General features: G+C 62.6%; 2 protein-coding genes across 4 annotated transcripts; one reads left to right on the forward strand and one right to left on the reverse strand.

Moving 5' to 3' along the window:
• Positions 1-5900: 5900 nt before the first annotated feature.
• Positions 5901-8547, forward strand: CBX8 (chromobox 8). Of its 2 annotated transcripts, XM_038546080.1 has the most exons (5): positions 5901-6072; positions 6463-6506; positions 6694-6759; positions 6875-6941; positions 7394-8547. In XM_038546080.1, exons 1-5 carry the CDS (start codon positions 6004-6006, stop codon positions 8285-8287), a joined length of 1140 nt encoding a protein of 379 aa, XP_038402008.1. In that variant the 5' UTR covers positions 5901-6003; the 3' UTR covers positions 8288-8547. The 2 variants fall into 2 exon arrangements, with proteins under 2 accessions (XP_038402008.1, XP_038402009.1); XM_038546081.1 differs by lacking the exons at positions 6463-6506; positions 6694-6759 and having other exon boundaries at positions 5936-6072.
• Positions 8548-16336: 7789 nt separating this feature from the next.
• CBX2 (chromobox 2) lies at positions 16337-22866 on the reverse strand. 2 transcript variants are annotated; one of them, XM_038546389.1, is made up of 5 exons: positions 22756-22866; positions 22641-22684; positions 21663-21728; positions 19746-19848; positions 16337-18362 (listed from the first exon to the last, which is right to left on the reverse strand). In XM_038546389.1, exons 1-5 carry the CDS (start codon positions 22825-22827, stop codon positions 17061-17063), a joined length of 1587 nt encoding a protein of 528 aa, XP_038402317.1. In that variant the 5' UTR covers positions 22828-22866; the 3' UTR covers positions 16337-17060. The 2 variants fall into 2 exon arrangements, with proteins under 2 accessions (XP_038402317.1, XP_038402318.1); XM_038546390.1 differs by lacking the exon at positions 22641-22684 and having other exon boundaries at positions 22756-22837.
• Positions 22867-23313: the final 447 nt, after the last annotated feature.

The raw sequence follows: 23313 nt of genomic DNA on the forward strand, positions 1-23313 counted from the left end.
TGGAGGGGGCCCACCCTGCGGCGCGCGTGAGCGCATGCGTGCCGGCTCTGGCGCTGTGCGCGTGCTCCCGCCTCCAGGCGCCCGCCGTGTGCCTGGCCTCCGCGCTGCGAGGGGCCGCGGGTGCGGTTCCAGGGACACCACCTGGTGGGATGCGTCCTGCAGCAGAGGCCCTAAGGGACCAGTGTGCACCGTCGGCTTCCCGGAAAGGGCCGCTGAGCACCCAGCTCCCTCTTCTTGGGTGCCCCTCGCGGGAAGCTGGGACAGCTCAGGCTGAAACTCTGTTGGAGGAGGGGGTTGTCACCTGAACCAGACACACCGGCTCCTATCAGCTTGACCTGGTCCCACAGCACCAATTTTACAACAACCGAAACTAATAATTGGAGCATTTACCTGTGCCTGGCAGTGAGCCGTGCCTCCCCGAGCCCTCCTAGCCGCCCTGTGGAGTACGGCTGTGCATGCTCTCTTGTTTCTCTGCACTTATGGTACCTGGAGCATGGCGTGGTGTGGTTAAAGTAGCATGCCCAAGGGCTCACGTCTAGTAAGTGGCTTCGAATCCAGGCAGGCTGGCCCTAGAGCCACAATGCTAGCCCCGGTGCTCTAGGACGAAGGGAAACAGACTTCCACCAGCATCTAGCCTCTAGCCCACTCGGCGGGGCTGCAAGGACCGCCTCCCACTTCTGATGTTCCAGTCTCATCTCTTTTGCTAAGGGCCCAGAGCAGTATCACTGTTTACCAGGACCAGTTTGCTGATTCTGGTGATGAGATCCCTGGCTTCATCTATGGCCACTCCAGGAGGTTCCATAGGCTCTTTCTTACCTTGAATCTTGTCTTAAGCCCTGGAGGAGCTGAAATGTCCAGAAGGTCCAAAGCCCCTGGTGTGGAGTATTAGAGAGACTTAGGCTTAGGACTTCTCCAGAACAGCTGCTGTGTGCCCCTGGGCAGGTTACTTGGCCTCACTGTCCCTCATCTATAGGATGGGAGCAATGGGCTTGATCTTACCTGATTGTTCGGAATCTCAGCTGGCATCGTGCAGGTGCCAGACAGCAAGTGTTCAAGGGATGTCGCCTGCCTCCGAGGGGCTGCTATTCCTCCTATGGAGGGCACCTGATTTCAGTTCATGTGATTTCTGGGGGCCAACGTCAAAGGTGGCTCCTCAGGTATGTGCAGGCTTGTAGGTAATCATTGGAGCATGGTCAGCCCCCCTCTTATCCTGTTCTAGTGTTTCTCTAACAGGGATGGCCAGTCCACTAGGGAAGAGAAAGTGGGAACTTGTTGCTCCTGAGAGTTCACGGGAAGTAGGAGCAGCTCAGGCTGAACCTCAGCAGCCTCACCTCCAGCCACTGGCCAGTGTGTCCCGTCCAGGTCATTGGGGACCTCTCTGCAGGGTGTTGGGTCACCCCTGCAGCTCCCCCCTCCCCTGGAGCTGGCAATCAGTGCCCTCAGGCACAGGCCCCAGCTTGGGCATGGGGGAGGCAGAGGCTGAGGACACCCTCTGGTTCTGGGGCCACCGAAAGCAAGCCACAGGTCCCTGTTGCCACACAGGAGGCCACATCCCATTCGGCCATGCCTCAGAGCCACCCTTGCTCGCGTCACAGCCAGCCCCGTCATCGCTGCGGAACGGAACGACTGGGTTCCAAATCCGCCCGCGTCGTGGCCAAGACCAGGCAGGTCCGACTCCCGCCAAGCCCCGGAGTTGAAATGTTCCCAGTGAACGAGCCGAGGCCGGGCCTCACCCTCCAGCTAGAGGACGCGCTCGGGCTTGCTGCTCTGGCCGGCGACCCAGGAGCCAATCGCCTTGCCCGGCCTGCCCTTCCCCTTCCTTCTCCTTGGACCCCGCGGCCTCTGGCCTCCCTCCCTGGCCACTGAGTCTGTTGGCAGTGGGCACAGGGAGGCCTAAGCGGTCCCCTGACTCTAGGGTGGCCTCCAGGCTCAAATGGGACCATGACCCGGAGCACAGGATGGAGGCACCTTCCATAGACTGGGGCGGAGGGCTTGGCTGGCTCTCAGGTGTGGGGAGCAGGTTGGAGGTCCTTTGTCGGGAAGGGACATCGGGGCTGTGCGCCCAGGTCACCAAAACCAGTGCAGAATTGGGCAGAAGACCCAGGGATTGGGGAAGCAGGTGCCCCGAGGTGGGCGGGCGCCTGTGTTTCCGTAAACAAAGAAACCGGGCAGCTCATCTCAGGAACTAGGGGTGGAGGGAAGGCTGCTAAGAGAATCGCCGACAATTTCCTTCATAAAAATGCGATCTGAGAGCATTTGATTTCCACTTTCACTCCCCCCTGCCCCCCGCCCCAACACAAGCACTGTCTCCAAAGACACTCAAATTGCAGCCATATGGGGCTAAAGTAATAGGAAGCAGTTACCTTATTTACTGCAGAGGCTGCGCACTCCAACCTGACAGCCACAGCCTAGGGCAGCGGCGCAGTGGGCTTAAAAGCAGAGGGTTCCTGTTCTTTGAAACTTTGTTTTGTTTACTCCCAGGGGTGCACACGGGAAAAGCAATTATCTAACTTTGAAAGAGAAAAGCAGTTGTGTGGAGGAAAGAAGAGGTGGTGAAAGTTGAATGATTCAGGAAGGGACATTCAGTAAGGAAGTGGGAAGCGGGGTTCCAGGCTCTCCTGGTTTCTAAGTCAGCAGCGACGGCTGACCAGTTTGAAAGCACCGTTGCGGATGCCGCTGGGGTGACGCCTCCACACGCGGTCCCCCTCCCCGGCCTAGCGCCCTCTTCTGGCACATACAGGCATCCTGGGTGCCCCACAGCGGAGGCCCGGGCTCTGGGTCCTGCCCCACTGCAAGCCCATTTCACAGACTGCTACCTCTCAGTCTTCCAGCCCTCCCGGAGCTCAGGTCACTCCCATCGCCGGTTTTCCCACTCTCTGTAACCCTGCTCTGTCTGGGACAGCTGGTGGCGGGTGCCGAGCAGGGGGTAACGCCTCCGCCTTTGGGGTTTACTTTGGTCCGCAAGACTGAGTCTGCTGCTGGGAAGCACCGGGCTCGGTCTGATGTCAGATTATTCTATACCTCCCGTTGCCTTCTGGACTGAGTTCTGTCTTTGCTGTGGGCTCTGCAGGAATAATTCCCGATGTTTGCAAACTCAGACACCTCCCAAGCGATCATTTTGTTCGCAACAGGAGTTTCCACTACCAGGCATAAGGAAAGGCAGAGAGGTGCAGCCAGAAAGCGAGGGGGAACATTTCTCAGTACCCCTCCAGAGGAGGGGGCCGTGTGTAGCCACACCAGGGTTTGCATCTCCCCACTTCAAGCTCCCAGGCATGCAGGCAAAGAAGGAAAAGGGAGACAGGGAGGAAAGGAGAGAAGCAGGAGGGAGAAAGGAAGGGAAGAGAAGGAAGGGAGGGAGGAAGGAATAAAAAGAAAAAAAGAAGGAGAAAAAGAGAAACCCAGAGGGAGGAGGCGCGCTAACTTTTTCAGCGTGAAACTGAAACCATCGACCTCTGCACGCCTCGTGCAAACTCCCGGACTGTGAAGGCACCCAACGCAAACACAACTCCCGGGGACAGGGCTCCAGTAACCCTATCTGAAGGGAAACCGCCACTCCTCGCGGGCGCAGGGGTGGGGGGAGGCGGAGGCGAAGCGGGTCTGGTCCTCCGGCCGCTCCGCGGAGACTCCCTCGCTCCGGGCCCCAAGGTGGCCCTCGACGCCGGTCCGGCGGCCGTGCGGGGCCCGGGCGGCCGCGCAGTGCGCCCTCGGCGGCCGGCGGATTCCAAGAGGGGGCAGGCGGGGGGCGCGCACGGCGACCCGGGCCCAGGGCGGAGGGTGGGCTTTCTCTGGGCGGGGAAACCAGACACTTATAGGCGGCTGAGGCCGACTTTATTTTTACTGCCCAAACTGTTGGAAAGTATTTAAGCTTAAACAGAAACAGCTGTATCGCTGGCACCGGCCAACGAAACTATTTGTTACCGGGAATGACTTTTTATGATTAAGGACGCGTCCGTCGGCGGCCTCTCGCGGGCGGCCCGCGCGGGTCGGCGGGGCGATCTGGCCGTCGCCAGCTCGCTGTTCGTTAAGACAGAACGGCCGGAGATGGGGCCGCTCAGCCCGGCGCCCACCTCCTCAAGTCTGGGAGCGAGGCCAAAACTGGGAACCCCGCGCGCCCAGGGCGGGGGCGGGGGCGGAGGCGGGGGCGGGGGCGGGGGCGCGAGGGAAGGCGGGCGGGCCGCGCCCCTGCCGCGCGCCCCCCGGTGCGCCCCGTCCCGCGCGCCCCGCAGCGCCCCGCGCCCGCCGCGCACCTGGCCCTGGACGCGAGGCCAGCTTTCCGCTCCGGGCTCCCTGCCTCTCCGACTCAGACTCCTTGGCTCGCCTTTGCTCGCTCGCTCTCCCTCTTTCTCGTTCTCTCTCTCGCTCGCTCTCCCCTTTCCCCCCTCTTCTCTCCCTCCATCCCTCGCCAAGGGAAATCGCTTCCCGTCCAGTGTACCAGCGATGTTTTAACTAAATCCCGGGTTCCGAGGACCGGGTGCGGTGACTGGCAGCGCGGGCGGGGCGGGGAAAGGGTCGGGGAGAGCCGGGGCCGGAGGGCGCTGCGGTCCCCGCCGCCGCCCCAGCCCCGGGGCCCCGCGAGCCGAGCGACGGCGCCCCCGGCCCCCGGCCCTCGGCCCTCTCCCCTCTCCCGGGCCCGCTACGGTCGCCCGCGGGCCGCGGTCTCCGCTGCAGCACCGGGCCGCGCGGTGCCCCCGCCACTCCCGCCCGGGGCTCCCTGGCCGCGCGTCTGCTGCGCCCGTCGGGAAGAGCCGCGGACAGGAAGTGCAGGGCGCAGGCCCCGCGGGTCAGGTCGCGCCCCCCGCCGCCGGTCCCGCCGCCCGCCGAGCCCCGGGCCCTCCCCCGGCACGCCCAGGCCCCGGGCAGGGGGCGGCTGGGCTGCGGCGGCGGCGCGCGGGGCCGGGGCGTGGGGGCGCCGAGCAGCTCGGGCCGGCGGCGGGGGCAGGTGGCGGCGGGGGCAGGTGGCGGCCGGCGGCGGGCAGGGGCAGGGGCAGGGGCAGGGGCAGGGGCCGGGGCCGGGGGCCGGAGGAGGGCGCGCGGCGGCCCCCGCGGGGTCCCGGGGCGCGGGGAGGCTCGGGCGGGCGCGGCGGGTGGCCCGGGTCTGCCTTCGGCTCGCGAGCTGGGAGCGAGCGCTCGAGGGCCCGAGGGTGGCCGGAGGCCGGGCCGCGCGACCCGAGACAGAGACACAGGCACATTGATTTGTTAGCGGGATGGGGCGGGCGGCGGCGGGGGAGGCCGTCGTCATGGAGACCGAGGCCGGGTGTGCGGCGGGGGGCGGGGGCGGGGGCGGGGGCGGGCCCGGGGCGCGCGGCCGGCTCTCGGGGTCCCGGCAGGGCCCGCGGCGCCCCGGCACCTGTGCATTGTGCATTGTGCGGCGCGGGCGGCGGCTGCGGGGGAGGGGAGGGCGCGCGTCCCGGCGGTGGGGGTGGGGCGGCCGGGGTCTGCCGAGGGGGCGGGGCCCGGCTGACACCCCCGCGGGGGTCCCAGCGAGGGCCCTGGGGGCCGCCGAGCACCGGAGGGACGACTCGGTGGCGGGGGAGGGGGCCCCCGGCGAGGACAGAGGGCGGACGGCCCCCTCGCCAGCCCGGCAGACTGACAGCGGCCGGGCCCGCCCTCCCCGCGACGTCACTTCCGGCGGCGGCCCCCACCCCCCTCGCGCCGGTCTCTGGAGTAGCCTCGGACTCCGCCCCCTGGCGATTGGAACGCGGGTCACGTAGCAACGCGGGGGAGAAAGGGAGAGGGGCGTGGCCCGGAGCTCGGCCAATCAGCGCGCAGGGGCGCAGGCCCCAGCCGCTCCGCTTTAGCAACGTCGTTAGCAACACGTGGGGCCGGAGGAAGCGCGGGGCGGGAGGGGAGGGGGAGCGGGCGCGCGGGAGGGGGGCGGGGAGGGAGCGGGCGCGCGGGAGGGGGAGGAGAACTGACGTCAGCGGGAGAGTATTATGGTCTGTCGTGCGCTGGCTGCTGCTTTTCTGCTCCTGGAAGCGGCCAAGGGGGAAGCGGCGAGTCAACATGGAGCTTTCGGCGGTGGGGGAGCGGGTGTTCGCGGCCGAAGCCCTCCTGAAGCGGCGCATACGGAAAGTAGGTGCCCCCGGGCCTCGGGCCGAGGCTGGCCGAGCCCTCCCCTCCCGGCCTGGGTTCCCTCCCCCGGCTGCAGCCCAGCTTCCCTTCCCCCAGGTCCCAGCAGCGGCCGCGGCCGTGGCGGCGGCGGCGGCGGCTCTGAGCCCAAGCGCTTTCCTTAGACTTGCAGCGATGCACAGATTGCATGGGTGGGGGGCGGGGTGGGGGGATGAACGCCGGTGCATGCACTTTGTGCAGCGTTTCGTGCAGGGGGTGATGCAGCGAGCGCGTGCCTTTCGCGGTGGGATTTCGCGCATTCATTTGGTGCATGCATTTTTTGCATGTATTTCTTGTGTCCTCGTCATGCATTTCTCCCCTTGCACACACACATTTTCCCCTTTGCATCCGCAGGGACGCATGGAATACCTCGTGAAATGGAAGGGCTGGTCGCAGAAGTAAGTAGGTTATATGCAATCCTCAACCCCAGACTGTTGTTCGGGAGGTTTCTTTCTTCCTCATTTTTTCCCTTTACGTTGAAATACAACACAATGCAACAAGAAAAGTTAGAGACACACACACACACCCCCGCCGCTCTTTCCCTGCTCCCGGGACTGACGCCCACTTCTTCCTGATTTCCTCTAGGTACAGCACATGGGAACCCGAGGAAAACATCCTGGATGCTCGCCTGCTCGCAGCCTTTGAGGAAAGGTACAGGCCCTCTCAAGCCTCAGACCCTCGCTCAGGGACACAGGTCCAGTCTGGACTGCAGTCCCACTAGATTCTTTACTCACACACTCCCTTTCTCTCTCTTTCCTTCTTCTAGGGAGCGGGAGATGGAGCTCTACGGCCCCAAAAAGCGAGGACCCAAACCCAAAACCTTCCTCCTCAAGGTAAGATGGCCGTGTCCAGCGACCGGTGGGCAGCACTGTTGTAGTGTGAGGTTTTGGGGAAGGGGGCCCTGAGGGCTTGTGGACCTTTGGGGTGTCTGCTCTTGTTGCCTATTTATGATGGAGGAAGGAGTCCCCAGACAGGGGACTGTCACCAGGTCAGTGGCAGCCCCAAGGGGTGTCTGGGGGAAAGGGGCTTAGCCACACTAGAACTGCCATCCCAAATAGATGCGTAATCAAATACAAGCAAGAAGCGCGCTTGCAGCAAATGGCTTCTTTCAGACAAATTCTCTACCACACCCCCCTGGACGCTGTGCCTAAGCCCCACCCCCACCCATATAGCAATTTCTGGGCATCAGAGGGTAAAGCAGGGAGGCTCCAGTGGAAGAGGGGGTCCTGGGGAGGGAGTGGGCTGGGGACCCTGCTCTGCTTTTGACATGCCTTCTCTCCTGCAGGCCCAGGCCAAGGCAAAGGCCAAAACATACGAGTTCAGAAGTGACTCTGCCCGGGGCATCCGGATCCCCTACCCTGGACGCTCCCCCCAGGACCTGGCCTCTACTTCCAGAGCCCGTGATGGCCTGCGGAACATGGGTCTGTCCCCGCCCGGAAGCAGCAGCAGCACCAGCAGCACCTGCCGAGTGGAGCCCCCTCGGGACCGGGACCGAGAGCGGGAGAGGGAGCGCGAGCGGGAGCGAGAGAGGCAGCGCGAGCGAGAGCGGGGTGCCAGCCGCACGGATGACAAGCCCAGCTCGCCGGGGGACAGCTCCAAGAAGCGAGGCCCCAAACCCCGGAAGGAGCTCCTGGACCCCTCGCAGAGGCCCTTGGGAGAAGCCAGCGATGGCCTCGGAGATTACCTCAAGGGCAGGAAGGTGGACGAAGCCCCTCCTGGGGCAGGGAAGTTCCCCGCTGGCCACAGCGTGATCCAGCTAGCCCGGAGGCAGGACTCGGACCTGGCCCAGTGCGGTGTGGCCAGCCCCAGCCCCGCGGAGGCCACAGGCAAGCTGGCTGTGGACACCTTTCCAGCCAGGGTCATAAAGCACAGGGCCACTTTCCTGGAGGCCAGAGGCCAGGGGGCCCTAGACCCAGGTGGCCCCCGTGTCCGGCATGGCTCAGGCACCCCTGGCTCTGTGGGGGGCTTGTATCGGGACATGGGGGCCCAGGGGGGAAGGCCCTCCCTCATCGCCAGGATCCCAGTGGCCAGGATCCTGGGGGACCCAGAGGAAGAGTCCTGGAGTCCCTCTCTGACCAACCTGGAGAAAGTGGTGGTCACTGACGTGACCTCAAACTTTTTGACCGTCACCATTAAGGAAAGTAACACGGACCAAGGCTTTTTTAAAGAGAAAAGATGAATTGCTGGGTGGGTGATCCCAGGACAAGAGAGCAGGAGAGAGAGTGGGAGCGCAAACTTGGCATCATGCTTTTTATTTCTGGGTGGGAGGCGGCCTTCTGGCTGGTCCTGTCCCCAAACTTCACACGCCCAGCCCGTTCCATTCCTCCTCCCTCCCCTCAGTTTTGGTTGGAAAGAGTATCTCTAGAGTTATATTTTCTATTAGATGTAAATATGTTATTTAAGAAAAAATATCTAAATATATATATTTCAACTCTTGAAGTTGTTTTATTTAAACAAGGAGAGAGAGAGAGAGAGACTCAGTGTGGTTTAGTTGGGGCAGACGGGCTGGGTCGCCGCCCCTCAGCCACCCGGGCACTAAGGAGGCTGGGGACCGGGGTACTGGACCTCTGATGGTGTCTGGAGGGACCCACCTCACCCCTCCTTCCTTTTCCCACAGCCCCTTGGCAGACCCCTGGAACCAAGGCAGGACCCGGATTTTTTCTCTCTTCCCATTGGCCCAGCAGGCCAACAAAAGATTGGCTCCCCAATCAGAAAAAAAGGGGGTGGGGTCAGTGTGTTTTGCCTTTTTTTTTTTTTTTTTTTTTTTTAAGAGTAAGAAGTCTGTTTGGGGGGGGAAAAAGTATTAACTTGAATAACTTTTGTGTGTGATATTGAAGGTAAAAAGTTGCAGGTGGGTGGGGAGCATCAGATTCTCACCCAGGACCACATCAGGAAATGCACTTTATGGGAGATTGTGTGTGTCACACACGCCCATCAGATCGTGTGTATGTCATGTGGATAAAAATCTCCCAGTTCCCTCGATTCCTTTCCTTACTCCACTGAAAGAAAAGAAATGCAGCGAATCTGTTTACATTCCCGAAATGCCAGGATAAATTGGGAGGATTGCATGTCAGTGCCCAGAGTTCGAGACAGTTGTTGTTTTACAGGAGAAGTGTTTGGGGGTGGACTTGTTCCCTTTCGCGTCCTCTAGCCTCGCCAGGAGAAGAGACGGTGGCCCCCACCTCCCAGGAAGAGTTGGCCCGGCCTGCCTCCCCCGGGGAGGGCGGGCCGCGGGCCAGACGGGCCCACCCTGCGCGACCCACGGAGGGAGGCGCGGCGGGGGGCGGGCGCGGCTGGGAGCGGGGGTCGGCGCCCAGGCCTGGCCGGGAGTGCGGCGGCGCCCGGGGCCCGGGGCTCGGGGCTCGGGGCTCGGGCACGACTCGCACCCCCGGCGGCTCCGGCGGGGCAGGGGAAGGAGGGGCGAGGCGAGCTTTCCATCCAAGAATGCGCATCAGAACTTTTGCTCCCCCCCCCCCAACTTCTTAAAAGCAAAAGCTATAATTTATAGGCCTTTTCGATTCGCGGAGTGTTCTCTATTTGAACTCGACATTCAAACTCCGCCAAAGGGGGCGGGAGGAGCGGGAGTTGAAAAGAGGCGGCCGCGGCGGGGGAGGCCGGGCGGCGGGGGCCCGGGGCGCCCCCGTGCGCCCCAGGGACGCAGGGCGCGCGCCCCTCTTTGGACTCGAAAGCACAAATCTGTCCCCCCAGCCACCCACACACCTCCTTGTCTTCGAGGGCTGGTCCTGCGGCCTCCGCGGCCTCCCCCGCCCTGGAAGGGCTGGGAGGGTCCGACTGCCCACCGCCTGGGGAGGGAGCGCGTGGGGCCCCCCCGCGCACGCGGGAGGAAGCACAGACTCGGGGCGAGCGAGGCGGGGCCGGGCCGGGACTGGGGGGTACAGGGTGGGGCCTCCAGCCCTGTGCTCCTCCGGACTCCCCCTCTCCCCGCCTCCCTCTCACCTCCAGACTTTCTTGCCTTTAAAGAGAGGGGGTACAATAAGTGGAAGACGGTGTACTACATGATTTTATTTGTTTTTGAATATCAAATTGCGCCTATATAAAGAAGCCCCCCGGAATGGGGATTTTTATCTGCTCACATTTGTAAAACTGGTATTTTAGACTTTGTATAAAGAAGCGCCGTTTACCAAGTGTATCTACTACATGTGGACGCTATTTTCAGATGAAGCTTCAATGGAGGGACACGTCTGTGACCCAGTGGACGGCGAACTCGGGGACGCGCGTCTACCTGGCTGTCGCCTTCCTTTCTGTCTCCCTCCCTCCGTGGGCTCCCGTCTCCCTCCCTCGGGCCTGATTCTTCTCCTTCCTTCTGACTTCCCTCCCGCGGGCCAGCCTGGCTCTACCCCCGCCGCCCCTCTGTCCACCGTCTGTCCGTGGCCGTGCGTCTGTGTCTTCTCCGCTTGCTCTTGCGACGCTGACCTGGGGGGGGGGGCAGGGGCCAGGGCTGCGTGGCTGAGAGTCTGCAACCACGCGGGATGTGCGCCTGTGGGGTTTATTTAATTCTAAGATTTGTACAAATCTCGAATTGATCCCCGCCTCAGCCCAAGAGTGAAGCTTCAGTACCTATCTTCCGCGGTCGTGAATGTCTGTATCCAATACTGCTTTCTACGTGTTTAAATATATACTTTGTAAATAGAGACGTGTCTCGGTTTTGTTCCTTCCCTGCCCCCCTCACCCCACCCCCCACTCCCATCCCCATCCCCATCAGAGCAGAGGGATGACCACCCCAGGAGAGAGCACCCCTTCCTCCTGTCTCACTACCCACCCCATCCACCACCCCCCTCGCCCCCGTGGGCCCGGAGGATTCCAGCTGCAGAGGCCTTTCCCCAACTGGGGGAACTTCCCAGCTGGGGGGGGGGGGGAGAGGGGGCTCCAGAGGGACTGGGCTCTGACTCCACTCAGTCCCCAGGGGGGAGGCCGCGGCTCTTCTCACCTACCGGCCACTTTCCTCTGGGTCCCGGGCAGACCTCGGGGACACCGGGAGGATGGGAGCAACCTTTAGGGTCCCTTTTCTCCTGGCGTTGCTCCCCCTGCGAACCCCACCCCTAGGCCCGACGGCACTGGTCCCCGAGGCCCTGACGCCCCCGGCCGGGCGCCCCTGCGGTTCCGGCCTGCTTCCCGGGGCTGTCCTGGGACCCGCCCCCCAGACCCACCCAGCCTCGCCAGCGCTCCCCGAAATGCAGCGCCTCGCGCCTATTGATTGAGGAATTGAATTCGCGGGTATTGCTAGGCAACTGGCTGCTCGGAGCCGGCGCAGAGCACGCTGATGTGATTAGTGAACCTGGCGCTGCCGGCGCAGCCCCGCGCCCCCCGCCCCCCGCCAGCCTCTCCGTCCCCGCTCCTCTTGGGGTGGTGAAGCCCCAACGCCGGGCGAGGCGCGGTCGGGGGGGGGGGGCGGAGCAGGGCTCAGGGTGGGGATGGGGGCTCTCGGCCCTTCCCGGCCGTCGGCTGTGCGGGGCGCGGGCGTGGGGCGGCACGGGGGCGGTCCTCGGAAGCCCAGGGCGCCCACGGCGTCTGTCCCATCCCATCCCATCCCATCCCATCCCATCCCATCCCATCCCATCCCATCCCATCCCATCCCATCCCATCCCCATAACCCCGCGCAGCCCTCGCCGCAGAGAAGCCCCGACCTGGGCGCACGGCCTGGCACGAAGGGAGGGCGTGGGGACGCTTCGCCCGCGCATCTCCTGTCTTCCGCCAGCCGGTTGCGGACCCGCCCTTGGCGGTGCTCCCCGCGCCTCTTTCCCCAGTTTCGGAGAGCTGAGTGGGAGGACCAGGGGGAGGGAGCCAGCGGCGCGGGCCCAGGGCAGCGGGTCACGGGGCGCTGGGTGCCCTTTGGACTCGAAGGGCCTGTGCAGTCGGGGCGGGGAGGGAGTAGGGTGGCCCGGCCAGGGGCGCCACCGGCAGCCAGCCCCTGAGCCGAGGCCCCGCTGCCCGGTCGGGGACTCCCTCCAACCACCTCTCCTGGGTATTGGGCACTGGCGTGCACTGGTGTTTAGGAGGATGCGAGGGCGCCGACCCGGTCCCCCTTTCCCGGCTGGCTGGCCACCGTCCACCTCGGCAATGGCCGGGAGCTCCTGGCGTGGCTTCCGTTCCCGGGCAGGTTGGCCAAGAGCTGCCAGGTGCGGAGGCCCGGCCCGCGGTGTCGCCCCACCCTGGGTCGTCCCCCCTGCGGCCCTACAGCACCGCCGCGGGCAGCACTGGAACCTGGATGGCTCCCCGGAGCGCGGCAGATCGAATCCATCTTCCTGTCCCTTTGATGCTTACAGCGCGCCGGACCCAGGCGAGGCCTGTGCCTGCACCGCAGACCCGCCTCCGGGAGGCCGGCACCCAGCGCCTTGGGGGTCACGCTCTGACGTCCTCCAGGCCCAGAGGGGGCCTTGGATCCAGCTGGTCTGAGATGGGGGCTGCTCAGTGCTGGGCGGCGCTCCCCAGCGTCCAGCCTTGGGGGCCTGCACCCGGGAGAGGAGGCTGTGGCTTGGGGTTCGGGCCGGGGCTTTCTTCCCGAATGGAGGCCGCTGGGGGCACCTGGGCGCCGGCGGGGAAGGGGTCGCGCAGCTCGGTTCCCGGGGCAGCTCCAAGCCGGCGGCGGGGAACGCGCCCCCGCGCGTCCCAAGAGCCGGAGGCTCCGAGTCTGCGGGTCGCGCGCGCCCTCTAGAGGCCACGGCCTCACCCCTCCCCGCGCCCACCCACTCCGGGCCTTAAGATTCGCCTTAGGCTCGCGGCCGGTGCCTCTCTGGGGCTCGCGGGGGCGCCGGGAGGGCCGCAGCTCCCTCGCCAAGGGCACGCTGCAGCGGGCCACGGTGGCCCCCGTCTGCGCCCTCCCCGCGGGGAGGAGGGGCTGGTCAGCGCCGGGATCCTCAGAGCCTGCTGGCCCATCCCGCCGGGCGCCCTGCGGCTGGGCCCAGTCCAGGAAGGCCGCAGGCCGGGTCGGGCCCTTGGCAGCCCAGCCCATTCCTCTGGGAAGGCGGTGGATTAGGCCATCAGACCCTCTGCGCAGAAACGAACAAAGGCCGGCGTGGGTCAGGGCCCCCGCACCCGCCTGGCTGGGGCTCCCATGAGAGCCCAACCCCGGCTGCCCGCAACTACTCCTTCCCCGCCACCCTCACCCCCTTTCGCAGCTCTCCAAAGCCAGAGGACCGATGCCCACCTTCTCCAAAACAAAATCGCTCCAGCCTCCGCAGGGGCGACAAAGAAAGCAGGGCTTTGGCCTTGCCCCGCAAGGGTTGCGCTTCAAATTCTCAGGCCTTCTCTGCAGAGTGGGTTCTATTTCTATTCCTCCCCCTGCAGGAAAACATTTCAGGCCTTCGCCCCAAACTAGCCTTTCAACTTCGAGGTCCAACTTCTGTCTTCACTTCAAAGGGAACTTGGTTCTCCCTGGAGGCTCAAATCTATGAACAAATTCAGGCTGAGAGTGATGCAAACCTTGAAGGCCCGCAGAAGGTTCTATAAGAAGCGAATCATCTCCTTATTGTGAGCTCTTAGTACAGTAGCACCAGGGACTCCAAACCCCTGGAGCGCCAGAGTGACTCCCCTGGAATCTTGCAGCTTTCAAGTGGTGTCTTTGGGGTTAAAGTATTGCCTTCTGGGAAACGTCTGAGTGAGTTTATGTCGTGCAGCCTCCCTGGCCTCTGCTCACTAGATGCCAGGAGCAGCAACACTTACCCCTGCCCCCCAAAACCACCTCCAGACACAGCCAAATCACCCTTTATGAATGCTGGTGCAGGGGTTCACAGCTGTAACCAACCCCACCTTTGTTTAGAAAAAAACACCTTTTCCGTGCTTGCTCGCACTCTGGGAGAGGGGCTAACCGCTTCCAGAAGCCTTGGATGTTCTATGCTTTAGGCCACATCCAGAGTACTTCGCCTCAGGAAAGGGCAACCGAAGAGACTATTGTTTCCGGGCATCAAGCATCACGTACACCAGGCTGACAAGTTAAAGAAAAGATTTATTGATATACTAAAAGTTAACAAAGACAAAAACCTGACACCGCTCACTCTAAGGTCGTTCCCCTGCAAAATAAATTAACGTCAAAAGAACAACAACAAAAAAAAAACCCCCAAAACCTGCAACCTAGGCCTAGTGTTAGTTTTCCAAAAATACTAGAAAAACAACAGAATCTTAAGATGTACTGAGCAAAAATCTGGTCATCTAGGCACTACCTCGCCCCTCCTCCCACCCCTCCCCCCAACCATGGCGGGCTTCCTGGGGGAAGCATTTTCTCCAACTGGCAGGTCCTGATTGAATATGGGGGCTGGGCGGCAGCCCTGCTTCAACAAAGATCTCAGGCTTCCCGGGGCAATAACATCTTCACTTTTGTTCCCTCTCTTTTAAAAAAGCAAACAAACAGCCATAGTTTAAAGCAATTAGAAGTGGCATACATGAATGATTTTTTTTTTTAATTAAAAAACACAAATCAAGCCAGCCATTGGCACTGGTCCAAAGCTCTGGTCCTCCCCGTTTCTCCTCCCCATCCCCCCCTCGTGTAACCTCCAGGCCCAGAGCCTTCTTAGTCAGGTCAAAATTTTGAGCGTAACCAGATCAAGGTACACTCTTTTTGGTACCAAAAAATATATATAAAAATATGTCCAACCCTCTTAAGAAAAGGACGGACTGGCTGGCCACTTCTTCCTATCCGTTGCAAGCAAACAAAGACACGACAGGATTCACACACCCATTCAGTATACACCGTGATGCAGTCCATGTGGGTAACCCCGCAGAACAGACCAGGGGTCTCCGATGTGGCTGATGCCCAGCGCCACACACACACACACACACACACACACACACACACACACACAGGGGTCTCCGATGTGGCTGATGCCCAGCGCCACACACACACACACACACACATGCGCGCGCGCGCACACATAGCAGCAAATAAAAAAAGTACTACTTTTATTGGTAAACATGACATTCAACTCTTCAGCAAAGACAGTCACACACACACACGCTCACACACACCCTTTTAAACAGAAGCCACATGGAGTCCCAAGCACCAAAGAAACCACAACACAGCGAGAAGGCAAAGTGGCTGGAGTAAGGTGTTTGCAGATTCAACTTTGGGATTGAAAGAGCTGGTAAACAGAAAGGCACCGCGTGGGGGTTCGGAGACCCGGCTGCTGAGGGCGGCAGGTGAGCGCGGACACACGTGTGTCCAGAGGCCCGCAGGAACCCAGGCTTAGCCCGCAGGGCTCCGGAAGCTGCTGTGGGCCTGGCTCTGCAGCCTAAGACAGAAGGGGAGTTGCAAAACCTGGCTGCCTGGTGGGGGCAGCCACAGGAGCCCCCATCTCCACTGCCAGGGTGCATCTGGGTGTCTAGAGCTGGACGGGGAGCCGGTGTCTGTGGCCCAGTGTGCTGGGCGCCTTCTTCCAGACTGTGCAGTCACCTGCCAGCTCTTCCCGCCTCCTGGGGCAGTTCTCCCCTTTACTGCCCACATTCCAGTTTGAGCCTGGTTGTCTGGACTCTCAGCCCTCAGGTATGCCAAGATGGGCACCCTCCGGCTGCTGCCCCGTGTAGCCACCACGCAGGAGACGGAGAAGCTGCACCTGGAGAACCCCTGACAAGGTCCTGGACACGTATCTGTCCCCAAAGGCACGCTGTTGAAATGGATTCAGACGTACAAAAGCCATCTCTTTCTATTTGGCGAGGAGGATGAGGGGCTAGGGGGCTGGAGGTCTGGCAGGCCCACCCCTCGGTAAGCCTGGGCTCCCCTGCCATCAAGGCAACAGGACCAAGGGAGCGGCCACACCTGCTGGCTGGCTTCCACCAAGAGCTGAGGCAGAAGACAACCCCACCTCCACTTTTCTTTTGGCATCACAAAGACCTGGTGACCGGGCTCCCTGACCCACCTTCCTGCCCCAAGCCATACAAGGCAGCTCCCAGACAGCCGGGGTGGGGGTGGGGGGTAGTTGGGCTGGTAGATTTGGCCTTTCTGGGGCCCTCAGAACCCCCAAAGGTGGGAGGGATTGTCAGGGAGAGGCAGTGCCCATCCTGGGCAGAGGTGGGCATGGGTGGGAGCAGCACCGAACACCCACACGACGGCTGGAAGCCAGCAGGCCCTGGGAGGGTGGATCTACTCCAGCAATTGCCTGCACACCCCCACCTACCAGGGGCTCTTGGGGCCATGTGTGGGGCCACAGCTGTCCTTGCACAGAACAGCAAAAAAAAAAAAAAAAAAGTAGAAAGGAGGGCAGGGACAGTGACCCCTTCTGCTTCTGCCCCCTCTCCCCCCCCCAAACGTGGAGGCTCCAGGTGAAACAGCTCTGGGACCAGCCCTTCCCAGTCTGTGACTCCCAGGGCAACCCCAGGGGCGCTGCAGTTGTTAACCGGAACCAGGGTTACAGGGCACTGAGCACCCCACCAGCCAGCACCGGTCCTCCTCCATCCAGGCCCCCAGTCCTCAGCCGTCGGGCACTGTCCTAAAGGGGAGCTCTGACTGGCGAGGCCCCTTACTTGCCCCCCACCCCAGGCCCTCTTGTAAAAACCTAACTTGAGCCCTAGAGAGGTCAAGGCCTTGCCCTGCCCCCATCCCACTGCTGGGCAGGGACTACCAGCCTGGATCCCTCCTCTACGAGCCGTGCCCCCTGGAAATCCAGAGCAGAGCTGACCACCACCCTGTCGCTGCAGGGCAGGCAGGGCAGATCAAACAGCAAACCTGACGGCCTTGAGGAACTTCAGGCCAGAGACACAGGAGGAGGACTTCCTGAGGCATGTGGGAAGTGAAGCAAAGGCCCAGAGGTAGGAACGAGGGCAAGGCCAGGCCTCGGCAAGGCATCAAGGTACTGTCCCACCTGAAATCACAGGCAGGGCCAGGGCAAGTCCCCTCCGAGCCTGCCCTTGGATGCCACCCGGCCCCTGGAAAGGGCCTGGGGTGCAGGGCAGTTATCAAAGCAAAGCCAGAGGCCAGAGCCAGGCAGCCGGGTGGCCACAGGGTGTCAGTAATGTCTCAGGTTGAAGAAGCCCACACTGGTAGGGGACTCCTTCACCGTGACCGTGATGAGGTTGGCAGTGACGTCGGTGACGAAGACGTGCTCAATGAGGCTGCGGGTGGGCTTCCAGTCCTGGCTGGTCTGAACCGACACTGATGGGTTTTGTCTGGCGCCGGGTGGCGAGGCGGAGCCGGGGTCTGAGTCGGAGCTACTCTCCTCGCCAGCGCTCAGCTCTGAAGGCAAGGCCAACTTGCGGGCGTCGCCGGGGGCTGTATGGCCCTCCTGACTGCTGGGGGCCGCGCTGCCCTTCATACAGTCCCTCTTGCCTGCAGAAGTGGGCAGAGCTGCCACCCGGGAAGCCAGCTTCTCACTCTTGCTAGTGTCGGAGGGCACGGTGGCCCCACTCCCCCCGGCGAGGCCACCCCCAGCGCTCTTCCCGGTGGTTGGGTTGGTGGCAGGGACACCCTTGCTGGCCGTGGCATGGCGGGCAACCATGCCCACCCCAGCTGTGCCGTTCTTGACACTCTGTAAGTCCAAGACCTGGAGGCTCAGCTCCTGGGTGGGTGCAGGCTGGGGGCCCAGGCACCCAGCAGGGCCCTTGCTGATACTGTGGATGTAGGGGGGCCCCCCTGCGCCTCCCACTTTCTGCTCCACAGCCCCACTGCTGGGGGCCTTTGGGACTTTGCTTCCTGGGGAGCTTAACCCCAGCTCCCCCTTCTGCGTCCTCACCTTGAGGTCCAGCCCGAGGCCGCACTTGCCGGCGGTCTGGGCCTTGAGCGCCAGTCTGCTGGCAGCCTGGGCCTGGCTCTGGCTCATTCGGTTCATGTAGTGCACGATGGAGCTCTGCCAGCTGATGCCGCCCCGGCTGGGGCTGCCGGCCATGCCCTTCATCAGGCTGGCCAGGTTCTCCGGGGTGGCCATGGCACCGGGGCCACTGCACGCCTCCTTGGCGTGGGCCTTCAGGGCTGCCAGGCCTGCCACGGGGGCGCTGAGCGGTGGGGGCAGCTTGCTGGCCGGCGCCCCCAGGTCCTTCCGGGCAGTCTTCAGCACCTTGGCCAGGCTCACGGGTCTCCGGGCCGCCTTCTGCTCTGGGGGCAGGGGCTTGCGGCCTCGCTTTTTCCGGATGGGGTCCTTCAATTCCGGTTTGGCCACCAAGATCTGGGCCTTCTTCTGAGGCACTGGGTGGGTCTCGCGGCCCCGGGGACCCCTCTTGGCATCTAAATCACTGTCGTCCTCTTCATCTGAGGAAGTGGAAGAAGACGTGGAGGAAGAGGAGGAGCTGCTGGATTTGGAGGGAGCGTCGGGTTCCTGCAGAGAAAGAGCACAGAGGGTGTCACTGTCTCTAAGGCCGGGTCTCCGCGGTCCACGGGGCACCGGACCCCTCAAAGCTGAAACCTCTGGTGGCTGCCACACTAGAAAGACAGCCAGGAGGGAGCGATTTCTCACCCCCTTGTTCCAGAAGAGACGTAAAAAGTCCTTATGAGAGTCCTTGAAATGCAGTTAAAAGCAGAACAAAGAACAGGTGCTTTGTGAAATCAGAGCAGAGCAACGAAACGAAGAGCATGCACGGTCACGTCCTGGATACTACGGCCTCAAAGGGGGACATGAATTTGGCTCCAGGCTCCTCAGCAGGTGACTCGGAAAGGGAAGCGCAAAGCTTACGATGCTTCATGCGTAATCGCTTGTTAACCTAAAGCCAAGTGCACATCCTGCTTCGGTCCTCTCACTTCTGAAGGTTCTGACCTTCAGAACGTTCCGGCACACAGGAAAACAAACTGCTGCCCTCCTGCCTTCTGGGCGTCCCCCCAAAAGCAGGTTAAGTGCACCCTCCCGTTTCTCCCTGGGCCATCATTTCCAAAGGCACACTTTAGGGTGATGGAGGCGGTGTGGGCTCCCTGATGTGAGGGACAATCCAATCATACCTGAGGCCTCCGGGCCTCCTTGCCCAGCCAGGCCCACCGCCTTGATGCCACTTCTGTGGTCCCCACTGGTCACCCCCGGGGAGGAGAGCCTGAGTACACAGGAACCCACTCCCCTGACCCCCGTTCCCACTGTCCTGCTCAAAAGGAAGATTGTGAAGAGCAGGCCAGTGTGGACCAGCCAACAAGCCTGAAGGCAAGACTTTAAGAGCTTCCAGAAGAGCGGTTTTTGTAAGAGACTGAACTCTTGGCCACCACGTGTGGGTTCACAATCCTGGGGCAGTGCCTTCCAGAGAGGAATCCAAGACACATCCCAGACTGAGGCCATGACCCGGCCCCCAAGTGTGTGTCCCTGTGAGCACCTACTGTGTGCACGCTTCCTGTTCCTTTCTGTTCCCGTGAGCCACCAACAGTGAGGAAGCAGTCGGCAGCCAAGTCTGACCCTGCTGTCCACCAGACAGGAGTGCAGGAGGGACGCCAAGTGAATAAGAAACCAGCTCTCAAGGGCATGGGCCACAGCAGGACCCTCCTGGTGGCAGGGGGAGGGTGTGAGGGGGAGCTGGGGCCTGCTGTGGCCCTCTGCTGGCAGAGGCTTAGAGCCACAAGCAAGGAAGAGGCGGAAGGCCAGGGTCTTCTGAGCAAGGACAGACCTTCCGTGGAAGAGCCAGCCTGATCCCCGTTCCCCAAAGCCCTCAACCCTCTTGCTGCCTGCCGCCTTCCACTCTGCACGCTGCACGACGAAAGCAGCCCAGTCGGGCCAGCAGCCACCCACCTTGAGTTTGGAGTGCCGGCTGCAGGACATCACCGTGTGCTTCCTTGGCCTGCCCCTGGGCCGCTTGCCTCTCTTCCGGTTCTGCACCTCCTTCTCGTGTTCCCTTAAGACGATCACCAATCAGGGTGGGAGAAGCCCAGTGCGCACACCCTTTCCCACCACACGACCCCCAGGGCCTCAGACACCCAACACGCCGGGCCTGCCCTAGCTTCCGATCAGTTCCACTGCAAAAACCCATCCCATGGTTACCATACACAAAGCAGACATCCAGACCCTCTTCTTTCTAATACTTTTTTTTTTTTTTTAAAAACCTGTTTCATTTGCATTTGCATAAAAACAAGTGAAAGAAATTCCAGCAAGGCTGTGAAAGGAGCAATTCTCCGGTTTTCTCAGATTCCTTTCCAGACAGCCCTGTGCTAATCCTGGCTGCTTTCCACAGGTAGAATGTTTTGTGGAACTTCTAGGGTGTAGCCCACTAGAAGGAGCCTTTGTGGTCACACGGTCCAAACCCACTGCTCCAAACAAGAGTCCTGGGCCGGGAGACAAGGACCACTGGCCCCAGCCTCTGCCTCTCCAGGGTGCACAAAATCCTCACCAGTCCATGAACCCGGGTCAAGGGAACCCAAGGCTCTGGTCCCGTCTTGCACTCTGGGCTGGCTTCTCAGAGCCAGTACCCCTGGCGCCCTCATCTTCCCCGCCCCTTCCTTTTTCTAAAACCCCTATTTCTAGACTGAGCTCTAGATGGAAGTCTTTGGAGGTGCCTGGTCCCGATGTAGCTGCAGCTCAAAACCTGCACCTCTGGTAGGACACCTTTCATCAGCTCCCAGAACTCAGGGCCATGAAGCCAAGCAAGCTGCCTCCAGCCCCACCCCAGAGAAAGCTTGTATTTCAGGCTACCCCTGGGGAAGGGGCTGATGTGGAGAAGCTTCCCAGTAATTAAAAGGGGCAAACATCACCCCGCTGAGGCCTGGAAAGCCATCTCTTAAAGAATCCAATTAGTACAACCAGACAGTTCATGCTTTCCGAAGCAGCCCCCAACCTGTCTCCTAGAGGGGCAGGAACATCTCACAGGCCTCCTCTGCTAACACATTAACCCGACCCGCAGGTTTTGAACCTCAGACTTGCCCTTACTTACAAATGTCACCCTCACACACCAACCATGTGACTGCCAGCTACTAGTTTCTGGGGGCGGGGGTGTCTTCTGGGTGCACAGGGGAAGGGAGACACCCACGTTCCCTGATTTCTCTTCCCCATGACGTCAGCCAGACCACCCCACGCCTCCCCAACTCTCTTATCTAAAATTAGAGGTGACATCTAAAATCACAGAAGCAAACTTATCCCCTGAGACCGGCAAGGGTGCTCCCTCAGCACCACCTGCTTTACGGCCTCAAGAAAAATAAATGCGTTGTTCCTAGGACAGAACCCACCAGAAGAGGCTTAGCTTTCTGCTGTGCTGTTTCAGGAACCTCTCTGGGCCTTCTCTTGCTCAACAGCACCCTCAGGCAGCACTGGGCGGCCAGGCCACCATTTTTACGGTGAACCTGCCATCCTGGTTTTTATTAGTGCAAATGACTCAACAGAAAAGGTCAACAGGAGAAGCTAGAACTCTTCATGAAGGAACCGAGAAGGTTCATTTTTGCGAACCTGGCTGTCGGAAAGACCTAGAAAGTGGCTTCTTAGCTCCGGACACAGGGAGCTGGCGAGCTGAAGGAACGTCCGGAAGGAACTCCTGCGGGACCCTGATGCCTGCTTCACCTCCGCCGAGGGCCATGGCGCAGGAGCCCCCGGAGTCCACCCTGGATGCCCAGACCCCAGCCCCAGCCCTGGAAGGCCAGCCCGGCCCTGAACAGCGATGCGACGGGCCTCGCTCTCCCCAACATTCTCCCCCTTCCCACGAGGGCTGGTTAACTTTCTCACTTCTTCTGGAAGGCCAGGAGCAGCCTTGGGTCCAGGATATTTTCCTCTGGCTCCCAGCTGTTGTGTCTGGAAAAGCAAAAAGCAGGGCGTCAAGAAACACCAGGCAATGACAGGCCCCTTTGGACAACATCGGGCATGTGGCCACCCCAGCGCGCCCTCCGATCCCCACTGGTGCAAGGGCATGGGGGGGGTATGGCACAGTTCCCCTAAATCCCACAGCGGGAGGGTGAATTCCTGGAGACCCGGGAGCCTCAAGGCCAAGGCCCCTGCGCCTCAACTCCAAGGGAAACTACCACCTCAACCCTCAATTAACATAAGGCCTCAGGAAATCTCCACGGTCTCCCCCTGGGAGGAAAACAAATCCCAATAAAATGGGAAGTCGCCGGGAGGGAAGCCCCCAAAGCCTGGCCCGGATCCAGCGAGGAAGGGAAGGCTGCTCCAGGACGCGCGGAGGGGAAGGGGAAGGGGAAGGGGAAGGAGGGGAAGGCCGAGGGGCGCAGGGGCGCAGCCCGAAGGGGAAGGGGAGGAACAATGTGCTGGCGCCCAGGCGGGCGCGGGCCAGGTCCTCGAGGGGAAGCCGAGGCAGCCGAGCGGGGGGTGGGGAGGGCGGGGAAGCGGCTGTAAACAGAGCCCCTTCCGGGGATGCCCAGTCCCCTTCCTTACTTTAAAAGGGGGGGAAAAAAAAAGGAGGGTTTCCATCCATCAATAGAAAGCTCAGGTTACAGCGGGCGAAATATGGACGGGGGGGGGGGGTTCGCGCCCCGCGGGGGGCGCCGGGCCGAGGGCTCCCGGGGTGTCCGCGCGCCCCGTAAACAAAGGGCGGCCCCGCGCAGGCTGCGCGCCCCCTTCCCGCCCAGCGCGCGGGGACCCCGCGAACTTCCCGCCCAGCGCGCGGACGCCCCCGCCCCCGCCCCCGTCCCCGTCCCGGGCCCGGCCGGCGCGGGCGGGAAGGCGGGCGCCGCGCGGCCGGGGACTCACTTGGAGGACCAGCCGCGCCACTTGACCAGGTACTCCAGCTTGCCCTGCGGGAGAGAAGGGGCGCGTGAGCCGGGGCGGGCGGGCGCGCGCGGGCGGGGCCGGGGGCCGCACGCACCTTGCGGAGCCGCTTGCTCAGGATGCACTCGGCGGCGAAGACCTGCTCGCCCACGCTGCTCAGCTCCTCCATGCTGCCCGCGCCCCGCGCCCCGCGCCCCGCACCGCCGCCGCCGCGCGCCCGCCGGCCGCACACAAAGCACCGCCCCCGCCCGCGCAGGGCCCGCCCCGCGCACGCGCACCGCCTCCGCGGGCCTCCCGGGGCGCCTCCGGCCAATGGGCGCGCGGGGGCGGGCGCGGGGCGGGGCGCGCATTGTTCGCGGCGGGCTCGGCCTCGCGCCCTGCGCTGGGGGCCGGGCCGGGCCGGGTGGGGGGCGCGGCGGGTCCCGGGCGGGGGGGAACGGGCGCCCCGAGGGGGAGGGAGCGGGGCTCGGGCCCGGGACGGGGGGCGCCCGCCGAGCCCCGCTTGGAGCCCCCTCCGAGCGCCGGGGCGCGCCCGGCCTCCTCCGAACTTGGCTTTCCGGGCAAAAAGCCATTGTTCTGGCCCGAACGGGGGGAAGCGGGCCGCTTCCTGCCCCGGCCTCCGAGGGGCGCTGCTGCGGGGCCCCGCCCTGGTCGC

This window comes from Canis lupus, chromosome 9 (genome assembly GCF_011100685.1).
Source record: "Canis lupus familiaris isolate Mischka breed German Shepherd chromosome 9, alternate assembly UU_Cfam_GSD_1.0, whole genome shotgun sequence".
Lineage (NCBI taxonomy): Eukaryota > Metazoa > Chordata > Mammalia > Carnivora > Canidae > Canis > Canis lupus.

Bases quoted from the DNA above. Each gene is read 5' to 3' on its own strand.
- CBX2 (XM_038546389.1), bottom strand. From the start codon at position 22,827: ATGGAGGAGCTGAGCAGCGTGGGCGAGCAGGTCTTCGCCGCCGAGTGC. The intron at 21,729-22,640 runs GTGAGTCCCCGG...TTGCTTTTCCAG, and splicing joins TGGCGCGGCTGGTCCTCCAA to ACACAACAGCTGGGAGCCAG. The intron at 18,363-19,745 runs GTGGGTGGCTGC...CTTTCTCTGCAG, and splicing joins GCCGGCACTCCAAACTCAAG to GAACCCGACGCTCCCTCCAA.
- CBX8 (XM_038546080.1), top strand. From the start codon at position 6,004: ATGGAGCTTTCGGCGGTGGGGGAGCGGGTGTTCGCGGCCGAAGCCCTC. The intron at 6,073-6,462 runs GTAGGTGCCCCC...TTGCATCCGCAG, and splicing joins TGAAGCGGCGCATACGGAAA to GGACGCATGGAATACCTCGT. The intron at 6,507-6,693 runs GTAAGTAGGTTA...GATTTCCTCTAG, and splicing joins TGGAAGGGCTGGTCGCAGAA to GTACAGCACATGGGAACCCG.